The following is a 12,926-nucleotide window of genomic DNA, read 5'->3' on the forward strand; positions in this document are numbered from 1 at the left end:
TCCCCCCTCCCCAGTGCCCCCTCTCCCCCCTCCCCAGTGTGTGTGTGTGTGTGTGTGTGTGTGTGTGTAAATGTTTTAAGTATGATTACATTTTTAAGAGAAGGAAATATAATAACTCAAGTAGAACTGCAAATGTTGGAAGAGGGTAGACAATGGGAAATTGCCTTTCTTGACTGGCATGGTGGTGCACACCTTTAATCTGAGTTTGGGGCCAGCCTGGTGTACATAATGAGTTCCAGAACGGGCAGGGCTCCATAGAGAGACCCTGCCTCAAAGAAGCCCAAACCAACTGGAACCGAAACAGCAACAAAGCCCTCAGAATAAGAAGCACATGATAAGTAAGTGGTCTTTCTATTCTTGCCTACGTGCTCGCCACCTCCCCTCCAGGAGGCGCCCAGGGTTCCTGCTTCTTCTCGGTACTCAGACGGTTTGTGCAAATTTTAACTGCAGTTGAGCGGGTGCGCACTGTGTAGAGGTTCAGCTTCTATACACGCACACACGCATGCGTGCCTAAATGGCTTTGCAAAAGCACTTCGGATGAAGGGTAGTCAGAGATTAGGTGTAGAAAAACGGACCATTTCAACCGATTATGTGGAAAAATTCCTTGTGAATTATTCACATTATGGAATTTAAATTAAAGCTTAGCAAGGATGAAGACAGTGTGGCCCCTGTGTTACAGCCTCTTGGAGTGGCCTTCCAAATGTATAGGAGCCGCTGACTACAGTGTGTCCTGCTGCTGGCAAGGTCTGCGGGAGGTGGCTAGGTCCTGCTGAAGAGCCTGGCCACGGGAGTGTCCCCACGGGACAGCTCTGCCTGTGGCCGTGGCAATGCAGGCCTCGTGTTGAGAGACCGAAGGTCCCTCCTCCGGTTTCCCCCTTGTCACGCAGCTGCTACGGCACGGTGTCTTCTCTAAATGGAGAACCAGAGCAGGGCGTTGCAGTGGAAGCTGTGGGCCAGAAGGACTGTAGCATCTACGGAGAAGACACTGTGACAGACGAGGAGGGCAAGTTCCGGTTACGGGGACTGCTGGTGAGGCTGTGGTTTTTCTGGGCGTTTCCCTCTCGCGGCCAGTGGTGCCCCTGTGGGGTAGTATCGCGGTAAATAAGGATCAGGATAAACAAACAGGCCAAATAGATGTTTATTCAGGGAGAAATAACTTACAACCTAGACAGGTGAACACCAGGAAATTCAACCCGATCCTCTCCTGTCCGAGTCACCCAGAAAGAGAGCTTTTCCCGGCAGCATGGCGGATCACCTTTCTTCCTCCAGGGTCCTGCTGGCCTGGCTTGATCTTAGTTCCCAGCTAACACGTTCGGAACTTCTCCATGGTGATCACTCTGTCAGTGCTCCCCACAGCTGCCCCCTCCCCCCGGTGTGAACTCATTGGTACTCCTGAGTGGCTTGCTCCTGAGGCAGTGTGGGCCTCTCCACATGGAAGGCCTCACTCACTGCCCGCGAGTCTTCAGTGGTTTCTCCAGAGCAGGGCAAGCTGGAGAGGCCTTCGTAGATGAAGGGTTTCAGCTCCACTTAGGGGGTGAGCGCCTGGCTGCATTTGTTTATTTCACACCGCTGGCCTGAGTGCGTGCGGAGAAGTCTCTGGAAAAAGCTGCACCTTTAGACATGGCTGCTCTCTCAGCTAGGGTTGTTTCATGACCAGAATCAAGCTGAAGAGGAAAGCGTTTGCTTCACTTAGACTTTCATCATCAAAGGAAGTCAGGGCGAGAATTCAAACAGGGCAGGAGCTGATTCAGAGGCCATGGAGGGGTGCTGCTTCCTGACCCTTTTCTGTCGTCTTAGTGGCTGTACTTGAACGTATCGCTGTTTCAGCCACCATCTGTGGCCCCATGGCCCACAGTTGGCATCCTGTCCGCCACTCAGGCCCACAGCTTGGAGGGACTTCCAGTCCCGAGGCCCTGGCTCTGCCACTGTAATATGCAGGTTTAAACTAAGTCTCTTCTCTGTTGACCAACAAAGACTGGGAAGTCAGATGTGGGGTTGAAGCCTGCTAGATCAGAGAGGCCGAGAAGCAACCAGCTGACTTCCTTTGTGGCTGGAGACCCAGCAAGAGACATGTCTTTCCAAAAAGAAAAACTGCAAAACTCCATGTTCCACCCTACTCTATCCTGTGCGTCTCTCTACCCATCTTCCTGGCTCCTCCAGACTCTATAGTTGCTGCCTGTAAACCCATTGCTGGCTCTGCCCCCTGGACCGAGATTGATTTTATTTAATACAAATTCACAAACTCACAGTGTGATTGACTACCCCACAGTACTTCCCCGTGGCTTGCTAGCCTGCTTTCTTATAGCATCCAGGACCACCAGCCCAGAGACAGCACTGATCATCAAGGCTGGGCCTCCCCCATCAATCACTAAGAAACTGCCCTGCCGGATCTCCTGCAGGCAAACCCTGTGAAGCCATTTCTCTCCCTGAAGGACTCCAGCTTGTGCCAGGTTGACATAACTGGACAGCACAGCTGCCAAAAGCTGGAGGCAATTCCTTGGGACAGCCAGCCAAGGGCCGAGAAGGATTGTAGCCTGGCCTGGCGGTGGCAGTGGCTACTCTCTCCGGCCTTAATAGTGCTGTCTTCCTCTCTTTGAGTCTCTTCCCCAAGGTGAAAATGACTGCCTAGAACTTCCAGGCCTAATTGAGCACTGTCTAATTGTGGTCTCACCTTGATCTGGTTTTTACAATGTTTTAACTTTAATAATGTTTTATTTATTCTTTGAGAATTTCATATATTTTGATCATATTCTTTCCCCCCTCCACCTCTTCCCAGATTGTCTCTACCTTCCTACTGCTCGACTTTGTTTTTTCTCTCTTCAAAAACCCTTCCAAAAGTAGAAATAAATCATGAGGCTGAACGCTCCCTGGAGTGTGGCTGGGGTCCCAACATCACTTGGTGGGAGGAAACCCCTTTTTCCTTATCCCGAAACTATCGTGTACGGTGAGCTCCGTGGTTGCGGGTGGGCCTTTGTACCCACTTCTCCTCCATGCTGGTTTTTGTCTGGTTTTAGCTGCAGGGCTGACACATGCTGTCAGTCCCTGAGTTCATGCTGTTTCTGGAAGCCATACACACTACGCCTTTGTACACCGGCCCCTGGGCACTGGCATTATGTAATCAAGTGGACATCCCAGTTAGGGCTGCGCACTGGAAAGTCTCCATTCTCCATTGTGCAGTTGGGGATTTCCACGTTAATTACCGTCTGCAGCAAGCAGTTTCTCAGGTGTGGGGTTAGTGAGGCCTGATCTGTGGCTGTGGCGATATGTCATCGGGGGTCATTTCAGTGCTCTGATCCTTTACATTGTAATAGAAGTAGGTTTTCCCCTAGGGCCCATGACCTATCTTCTCTACTCGTGTTCTTAGCTGTTTTAGCAGCGTCCGGTGTGGATTCCATGTTGTAGAACAGGCCTTCCATCCAAAAATCATTAAAATAAAGCAAAAAGGGGGTAGGTTGCTCCTATACGGCAGGTGCCACTTTTGTAACTGTAGCTTGCAGGGTTTGTAGTTAGGTGAGACGGATGATTACTTTTCTCCTCTGATATTGTGTACAGTGTCTTCTAGCCCTAACAATGCTAGCCAGTAGAGGGGTGAGCTTCCAGGTGACTCTCTATGTTCTGTGACATGAGTAGTTGGTATCTTAGGAGTAGATTCTTACCATCAAGCTGTAGAAGATAACCCGTAGCAGGGATTCTGCTGTAATATTTTGGGGTCTGTGGGACATCTTTGGCACAGTATATTTATTTAAGTAAAAAGATTATTTGTTTTAAAGACCTCATGTGCTCTTTGTAGAATTCGAGCGACATATAAAAAAGAACATGGTCCTAAAAGGGTGATGTCCCGGAGGCTGCTGTGGGGGCCCAAGGCTCTGTAGTCTGCCTGTGCATACAGCAATGCTCAGCTGCACAGCAGTAGGAGAACAGAGCTCTGCTATCCAGCCTGTGCTGTGATAAAAATAACTGTCCACCGTGGGTTTCCCTGAGACCCTAACCCGTGCTTCAGAGCTTGACCCTAGAACTGTGCTTTTGGTGGCTGGAAGTTGATACCAGAGCTTTTCCAACAGTGTTTTTGGTTCTGTAAATTTAAGTAATAGAACGAACATAAGTAAGAACATTTAATTTTTTTTTTCTTTTAAAGAAAAACAGCCTCGTCCTGCTTGCCTGAGGTCCACTGTAAGGATAGGCAGTGTAGTTCCATTTGTCACTGGACCCAGGTACAGGTCGAGGTTGGGGTGGGCACAGAGGGAGGAAGAGTCTAGAAGAATAAAGACAAATCAGGGAACGAGCCACATTCAATCCTGTGTGAGTCAGGAAGCCGAGCTGGAAGACAGCACGCTGCTCATGGTGTCTTGTCGACAGCATGCTTCTAAAAGGGTCTCCTTGGGAAGTGGGCAGGTGCAGATTGGGAACCGCGTGTGGTGAAGCGTGTGGGACACGTGTGACAGACTTTATAGAGAAGTAACAGCTGCTATCTTCGTAGCCAGGGTGTATGTACCACGTGCAGCTGAAGGCAGAAGGCAATGACCACATCGAGCGGGCCCTGCCCCACCATCGGGTGATTGAGGTAAGCGTGGCCTCTGCCGTGGCTGGGCTGTGGCTTCCCCGATAGTGCTCCTCCGGGTAGGGTTGTAAATCCAGTTCAGATAGCATCCTCATGAGTAGCGTCTGAGGAGGGGCTCGTTTGGTGTGGTCGTGTGTGTGTGTGGTCGTGTGTGTGTGTGGTCGTGTGTGTGTGTGGTCGTGTGTGTGTGTGTGTGTGGTCGTGTGTGTGTGTGGTCGTGTGTGTGAGTGTGTGTGTGTGGTCGTGTGGTCGTGTGTGTGTGTGGTCGTGTGTGTGTGTGGTCGTGTGTGTGTGTGTGGTCGTGTGGTCGTGTGTGTGTGCGCGTGTGTGGTCGTGTGTGTGTGTGTGGTCGTGTGTGAGTGTGTGTGGTCGTGTGTGAGTGTGTGTGTGTGGTCGTGTGTGTGTGTATGTGAGTGTGTGTGTGTGGTCGTGTGTGTGTGTGGTCGTGTGTGTGGTGTGCCTATGTGAGTGTGTGTGTGTGGTCGTGTGTGAGTGTGTGTGTGTGGTCGTGTGTGTGTGTGTGGTCGTGTGTGTGTGTGTGGTTGTGTGTGTGTGTGGTGTGTGGTGTGTGTGGTATGTGTGTGTGGTCGTGTGTGTGTGTGTGTGTGTGAGTGTGTGTGTGGTCGTGTGTGAGTGTGTGTGTGTGGTCGTGTGTGTGTGTGGTCGTGTGTGTGTGGTGTGCCTATGTGAGTGGTTGTACATGTAGGAAGATGTGGGTGGAAGCCTCAGGCGATGTCAGACATCTTCCTCGCTTGTTCCCTGTTTACTGAGATAGGGTCTCTTGCAGAACCTGGAACTCACAGATTCAGTCAGCGTGGCCAGCCAGCTTGCCCTGGAGGTCCCATGTCCCCTTCCCGGGTGCTGGGGTTACAGGTTGGCCGCCACACCCACCTGTCTCCCATGGGTTCCGGGGTCCAAACCTTGGCTCAGTCCTGACTCTTGTGTAGCAAGCGTCAATCTCTACAACCCTTACAAGTTCTTTGAAGAACTATTCAGTATTTTTTATTTATTCGTTGAGAATTTCATGCATATGTACAATGTGTTTTAATCATATTCATTCCCCTTCCTCCCCTCCTTCTGATTCCCTCCAAATTCATGTCTTTTTATTGCAATGGCCCCCAGAGTCAGTACTGTTCATATCAGCATGGATGTGTGGTTGTCCCCTGGGGCGGGGCTGCATGGCAGTGGCCACACCCCCAAAGGAAAGCAACCCTCCCTTCCCCAGGAGCCATCCACTGCCAGTAGCCCCTGCATCCTGTAATTCTGGGCCTGCGTCTATGCTACCTACAGTGATACTGGCTTGTCACATGCAGCTGATACAGCTGCTCTGAGTTCCTGAGAGCAGCCATCTCCTGCCCAGGTGACAGCCTTTCACAGCTGCCCTTCCCAACCTCTTACATTCTTCCCGGTGTCCCCGGAGGCTTGGAGTGCTGGTGGAAGTTGATGCAGATGTCCCATTTAGGCATGCGCACTCAGTTTTCAGGACTTTGATTAGCTATGAGTCTCTTCGTGAACCACCGTCCACTGCAAAAATAAGTTTCTCTGGCCAACATTAAGAGTAGCGTATATTAGCCAGTCAGTGGTGGCGCACGCCTTTAATCCCAGCACTTGGGAGACAGAGGCAGGAGGGTCTCTGTGAGTTCGGGGCCAGCCTGGTCTACAGAGCTAGTTCCAGGAGAGGCTCCAAAGCAATACAGAGAAACCATATGTTGAAAAACAAAAACAAATAGAAGAGTAGCGTAGATCTAGGAGCATAGACATAAGTATTTGGAAGGCAGTTTGGCACATGACTACTTGGACAGCAATAGTGAGTTCTCCTCTAGGGCCTGTAGCCTCTCAGCTTTTGACCCTTGTCATTCACGGGGAGTGGCTGAGACGCCATTAGAGTGGTAGTCTCTGTCTAGACAGACTGGAGGGCTTCCTTAGAGGCCTGCCGGCATTTTCAAAGCACAGTGGTGGGCACTGTAGGACTTGCTGACCTGGGAACTGGGTTGATGGCTTCTGCCATTTTAAACAGCTGGGCAACTGCCGCTCACACCAGAGTCCTTCATGGTTTGACTTGTCATGCTCTGGTGGCTCAGGCCAGGCTCTCGGGCAGCAGTGTAGACTGCAGTCAGGCAGGTCTGAAAGGGAAGTGAGCTTTCTGGTCTCCCCTTGGGTGTGGGGACGGCCAGACAAGCGGGTAGTGAAAACTTAGAAAGTAAACAGCACACTCGTGTAGAGCAGCGCCTGTGGGCCAGGCGGAGCCTGCTGTGTGTGAGTTTGGACAGACCCATCCCCTCCCTGGGAAGGGAGGCAGCTCCCACAGGCAGACGCACAGTGCAGCCTTCTCTCTTCAGGTCGGCAACAATGACGTGGATGACGTGAGCATCATCGTTTTCCGGCAGATCAACCAGTTTGACCTGAGTGGAAATGTGATCACTTCTTCTGAGTATCTTTCCACTTTGTGGGTAAGACCAGAGCCCTCACAGGCAGTTTGTCCTCTCAGACTCAGCGGGAGACATGTCTGTCCTGGCTGGCTCTGTGGCAGTGGAGTCCCGACTGAGAGACAGTTTTAGACAATGTAGCGCACACAGTTCGTTCTCCTAGTGTGGGTGCTAACATGGCGGTCTGGGAGCTGCTCATCTTGCTGTCTCGGCACACACAGCACTTCCAAGCCCCTCAGTTCTCTGCTTTAAAACCTGAACCTTGGACACGGTGACCTGAACCTGTCTCCCAGTTCTGACAAAACCCACGGGAAATGTAGACCTTTCATAAAAAGGCCTGTGACCTCCGGGAGACTTAATGGTTTGCCCCAGGGTCTGGGCAGTGTGCTTGGAGCACAGGGAAAGATTTGGCCCCTGACCCGCCCCCTTACTCAGGACCAGATGTGTGGGGTGGGTAAGACAGGGTCAGGGTACCCTGCAGGTGAGTTGAGCTGAGTGGTCACACCCCTGTCAGGGAGGGGCTGGTGCAGGGGTGAGTGAGGGTGGCCCCACGGCCTTAATGCCACCTGGCAGTTGCCATGCTAGAATTTTGACTCAGTTCAAATCACTTTTCAAGTCAGCCGCAATCACCTGATTTTTAATGTAGCCAATGAATTATTTACCTGCAATACTGAGAGCAGCCAGAGAATAGAGACATGGTCTTAGGCGTGGCCTGGAGGCGTGGCCTGGAGGCAGGCAGTGGTGCGCCCCCCCCCCCCCCCCCCCCGCACAGCCTCTGCCTGGGCAGGGGCTGTGGCTCCTCCCCCTATGGCACTGCACCTGCCCATGACTGCAGGACCAAAGGCCACCGCCCGCGCCTCTAGGTCAGGTCCCGTGAGTTCGGCCACCTGGTGAGCTAACCAGAGTGAAGCTGGCACTGCCCCAGGGGAAGTCTGCAGACCCTAGGTGCCTTCAGCACTCTGGGGCCCTGTGAATGGGTGCTCTTTTGTTCTTGGGACTGGCTGGCGGTATTGTGTATGGGGTGCTTATTGCACACTTGGCACGTGGAGGCTGGTTTTTCACTCCGCCATGATGGCATTAATGAGCGTTTAAAATCTGCCTGAGCTTGCCGCCCTGCATTGCTCTTACTGGGGTCTTAGGGTTGGACTGTTTGGGGAGGGATCGGTCACATCAGCCCCATTTTCCCATCCTGCCTGAGAGAAGCTGTCCCCTTGTGAGTGGCGTCACCTCAGGGTCACAGGCACTGACCTCTTCCTTTCTGCCCCCAGGTGAAGCTGTACAGAAGCGAGAATCTGGACAACCCCATCCAGACGGTGTCCCTGGGCCAGTCCGTCTTCTTCCACTTTCCACCGCTACTCCGAGACGGCGAGGTAATGCCCGCCCCGGGCACTCCAGCTTTATTAATGACTCAGTCCAAATGCCACTGCACAGTGTGCCCACTCAGGCACAGGAGGGTGGGCTCTGCAGGCATGAGCCTGCCAATTCACTGTCTTTCTATTTACAAAAGTAATACGCATTTCTAGTAGGATATTTTGGAAAGAAATGAAAACCATCAGACATAATCCCAGCTTCCAGAAATAAGGAGTGAGAGGGTGTTAATTGGTTTCCTTTAGGTCTTTTTCAGTAATGTATGAGTGTGCATGTGTGCGTGTGTACATGCGTGTGTGCGTGTGTGTAAGTATTGTGTAAGAGTGTGTGTGCGTGCATATATGTGAGAGCGTGTAAGAGTGTGATGTGACTGAGTGTTAGTATGTGTGAGTGTATATGTGTGTAAGAGTGTATGTGACTGTGTGTGAGTTTGTGTGAGTCTGTGTGTAAGAGTGTGCGTGTGTGAGAGAGAGTGAGTGTGTAGCTAGCGTGCTGATTCAAAGCTGCTGCCGTTCTGTACGTTGTTTGTGATCTGTGCTTTTCAGGGAAGAGCCTGTCATTCATCAGCTCCCTGTCTTCTGCTTTTTCATTCCTTGCTGCCCAGTTGTTCATGGCCCCACTGTTGGGAAATATCATTACACCAGGGCACCCTTACCCATCTTTCTCTTGGATTAGGGCCTCACGTATGTCTGGCAAGCTCTGTCCCACCAAGCAGCATCCCGTTCTCTGTGTTTGGCAAATTGCAGTGTGTCCCTGAGTTCTCCCCATTTGGCATTTTCTGAGCTATGGTCTGTGTCTGTCCTCCATCCCTGAGTTGTCAGTTACTGGCTTGACTGGCTTTGCAGAGAACTTGGTTTCCATGGCTTTAGTTTGGGGCTGTTCTCTGTGAGCCTAGTGTGTGGTACTCTATCCCATAGCTTCTTCCCACCCCAGCGGGGCTGTTTGTTACACAGGACTCCTTTGTGTACACGAGAGCCAGCTGTCATGGAGCCTGAGGTTTCTGTCCATTCTCGCCACACGGATTACCGCTATCTGTGAAATAGGGATGATCACCCTAGTCTTCGCATAGTCAGAGTTTGATACAGGCCTCGGTTTTCACCACGAGCATTGTAGAAAAGCCACTTTTCTAGAATTTGCCAGTCGAGTCACATCCCGAGCACTCGGTCTCGTTGTCCCCTAGTGCTGGCTCCCACGCGGCTCCATCACCCCCCTTGAATCACTTGTAAGAAGTGTGTCTCTTGAAGCCAATGCTCAAGGACTGTAATCACCCAGGTTGGACTTGCTCATAAAGGCGCGCCATGGCTCATCTTACCACAAGGTGCGGGCCCCATGGCCGTCACAGCCTGACAGTCAGTGACTCCGGTTGGATGCACAGACTTGGGGCTCCCTTACAAACCAGTGGCTGCTTTGGCTGAGCTGTCTGTCATACACCAACAGAACTACGTCGTGCTCCTGGACTCCACGCTCCCCAGATCCCAGTATGACTACGTCCTGCCGCAAGTTTCTTTCACTGCAGCGGGCTACCACAAGCACATCACTCTGGTCTTCAGTCCCACGGTAAGTAAGAGTGTGGATTAAAAAATAACCCACAGCTGGAGGGCACAGGACTCCCACGCGGCTTTCCCATCTTGGATTTCCCCGGACGCCTTTCTTCCATCCCCTGCACCGCTGCCTGTGTGGGAAGTGTCATGGCAGGGCAGACTTGCTGGGACCAGTGGCTTGGGGTTTGAGGGAGAGGGACGCCGTTTCCCCATGACCATTGCATTCCTTCATTGGACACTGCAGTCTGTGGCAACAACCGCAGCTTCACGGGCAGTTCAGAGGACACAGTGTAAATGACCGCAGGCACAGCTACAGTACAGCAGCCTCGATAATTCAATCAGTGCATTGTAAGGGAAGACAGCAGACAGGTTGACCAGATGCCTGCGGGCAAAGAACCTGGCCGACTTTTCAGCCTCTGCAGTAGGCGGCTCCACGGTGTCCAAACAAAGCTAGTGTGTGTGTTCTGCATTCAGGAGATCTTTACGTTGGTTTTGGGAGCTTGTGTGTGGTGGGGCCACTGTGAACTTAATTGAAACGTCAGTGGTTCGAGAGGTGGGTGCCAGGCCCAAGCTCAGGCTGGGGGCCGAGAGTGGAGCCCCAGAGGCTGCACTACAAGAGAAGCCGAGCCATTGAGGTAGCTCAGCGGGCAAGGGCCGTCCTGGAGCTCCCGTGGTGGAAGGAGAGAACCAGCTCCCACAGGTTATCCTCTGACCATACCCGTGCGTGGTACATGCAGACATCACTCAACACACACTATATTCACACTAAATGATGTAAAACATTCTTTTAAAGAAAGAAAAGCCTCACTTTACAGCTGTGGAGTTAGCCATTGCTTCTGGGAAAAGTAAGATTTACATTTCTTCGAGATGCCCGGGGATTGCTAGATTTCATAGCAGTGCTGTTCTCACTGTGTGGAGGCCCTGTGTGTCTCAGTCTGTTCAGGCTACTAAAAATCTGCTTTAGATCAGGTAACTTCCAAGTAGCAACTGCTCCCCATAGTTCCAGGGGCTGGGACCCGCGATCCCACTGGCGGATGCCGTGCGCCCAGCGCCATTCTGCTCCATAACTGATGCCGTGGCTGTGTCTTGCTCCACGGATGGCTGAGGCAGGTTCCCAGCCTGATTTATGAGGGCACTGAGCCCACCCTCAACGGCTCCTCCTCCTCGTTACTTGTGTCCCCAGGCCCTTCTATCGGTGTGTCTCATTGGCTTCACCTGTGACAGGTCTCAGCAGGGGAATCGGGGAGAGTGTGTTCGTAGCCACGGCCCGCAGGGTGCCCAGCACACCCCTGGTGTGGGCATGCAGCGGGCTGCGGTTTTCTGCTCTGTATGCATGCTTTTGAGTCAGTCTGCCTTTGGATGTGCAGGGCTGGGGGCTGTAGCCCCACTGGGACAGTCCTTGTCAAGCACACACACAGTTCTGAGTTGGATACCCAGCCTGCAGCAACCAGGCATGCTGGTACAAGCTTTTGGGAAGTAGAGGCAGGAAGGCCAGAGGTTCAAGGTCATGCTCAGCCAGCGTGAGTTCATCTGTGATGGTAAAAGAGAGTGTTGGTCACTGACATCTCCTTGTACCCCAGTTCAGATCAGAGTCTCGGGTTTATCGGACTCAGGTGATTCACACCCACACCCATAATTTCTTTTTTGATAGCAAGGGATTGTGGGTAACCTTGGTGGGTGCTAGTGTGGGTGGTGGCTAAGTGGGTTGAAGCTCCGGGTGGCAGTGGGTGACGGGTGTGAGAACTCACAGGGACTCACGGCTCTCTGTTGCAGAGGAAGCTGCCTGAGCAAGACATTGCACAAGGGTCCTACATCGCCCTGCCCCTGACCCTCCTGCTCCTGTTGGCGGGCTATAACCACGACAAGGTAGGGAAAGCAGGAGTCAGGGGACAGCCCGCGGGAGTGAGCGAGTGTCACAGAAGTCATGGGAGCGAGCTGGAGCGGGCCAGGCGGCTGTCCCGGACCCCTGTGTCTCCTTGGGGGTTAACTTGAGTGCTATCGTTTCTAACCCTTACGCCCAGTCCATGTCTAGGGGTGTGCCCTGGAGAGAGGCGTCTCATGGTGTCTCTCATTCCAGCTCGTTCCTTTGCTGCTGCAGCTGACGAGTCGTCTTCAGGGAGTCAGAGCCCTTGGTCAGGTGGCCTCTGATAGCAGCGGCCCAGAGGACGTGAAGAGACAGACCAAGAAACAGAAGACCAGACGCACGTGAGGAAGAGAGGCTGTCACCTGCCTGGGGACAAAGGCACGGGCTCGCTCACCTCAGGCAGGACCCGGGCCCTGTGACCCCTCTGCTGCTGTCCTGCCCGCCTGTCCTCTCCTGTAGCCCTGCGGTACAATGCGACAAATGGACCCCCCTGTCACCCTGCTGAACACAATTTATTTTCTGAGTTGAAGATAATTTATTATTATTATTTTTGTCAGAGAAGTATTTAAGCTGAGCCGGTGGCGTGAGAACGTATGTCATACCTTCCAGTAAACACGGCATTTGGCTTCATGGTGAAGCTCCTGCTGCTGGACTGTCCCCAAACCCCCCTCTGCACTTGGCCCCCTGGAAGCTGCAGCAGCGTCTGTCCACACCAGAAGGACCTGTCGAGAGCTCGACTGAATAAAGTCACCCACTTCCTTGTGTTGTAGCTAATGTCAATTTTTAGGGCCGAGGCACTGTGGTAGGTGCATGCAGAGCGTGTGGGCATTCAGGACAGTGACTGACAGATGGGCCATGGGGCTGTGGCCACACTCGGGGCACAGTGACCCCCCCTGGGGTGCATATTCTATATTCTAGAGAGGCCAGAAAGACTCCTTGGTGTGTGTGTCTGTGTCTATATGAACTGGCCACTTGACACAGGCCACGTGGGTTTGCTTGCTGCCTACACAGAAACGGTGAGCTGCACCAGCCTCTCCGACAGATGAGATTTAATCCACACCCAATGTTTCTAACTCTCTCCAAGTGGACACCACCCTTAGAGTTCAATGGGGCTTTTTGTTGACACAGTGTAAAGGTTAAAAGCTTATGGGAGACAGTTAAACGTCAGT

The 12,926-nt window shown here is 52.4% G+C and overlaps 1 protein-coding gene across 1 annotated transcript in view; it reads left to right on the forward strand.

Moving 5' to 3' along the window:
* Positions 1 to 12,526, forward strand: part of LOC127213928 (nodal modulator 1) — a 49,060-nt gene extending 36,534 nt beyond the window's left edge. Inside the window, exons 25-31 of the mRNA XM_051174392.1 lie at positions 888 to 1,029; positions 4,478 to 4,561; positions 6,898 to 7,008; positions 8,253 to 8,354; positions 9,790 to 9,909; positions 11,667 to 11,759; positions 11,971 to 12,526. Of these exons, the coding sequence (XP_051030349.1) occupies positions 888 to 1,029; positions 4,478 to 4,561; positions 6,898 to 7,008; positions 8,253 to 8,354; positions 9,790 to 9,909; positions 11,667 to 11,759; positions 11,971 to 12,102 (784 nt within the window). The 3' untranslated portion in view covers positions 12,103 to 12,526. The remainder of the gene's footprint in view (positions 1 to 887; positions 1,030 to 4,477; positions 4,562 to 6,897; positions 7,009 to 8,252; positions 8,355 to 9,789; positions 9,910 to 11,666; positions 11,760 to 11,970) is intronic.
* Positions 12,527 to 12,926: the final 400 nt, after the last annotated feature.

This window comes from Phodopus roborovskii, unplaced genomic scaffold (genome assembly GCF_943737965.1).
Source record: "Phodopus roborovskii unplaced genomic scaffold, PHOROB, whole genome shotgun sequence".
NCBI classification, from domain to species: domain Eukaryota; kingdom Metazoa; phylum Chordata; class Mammalia; order Rodentia; family Cricetidae; genus Phodopus; species Phodopus roborovskii.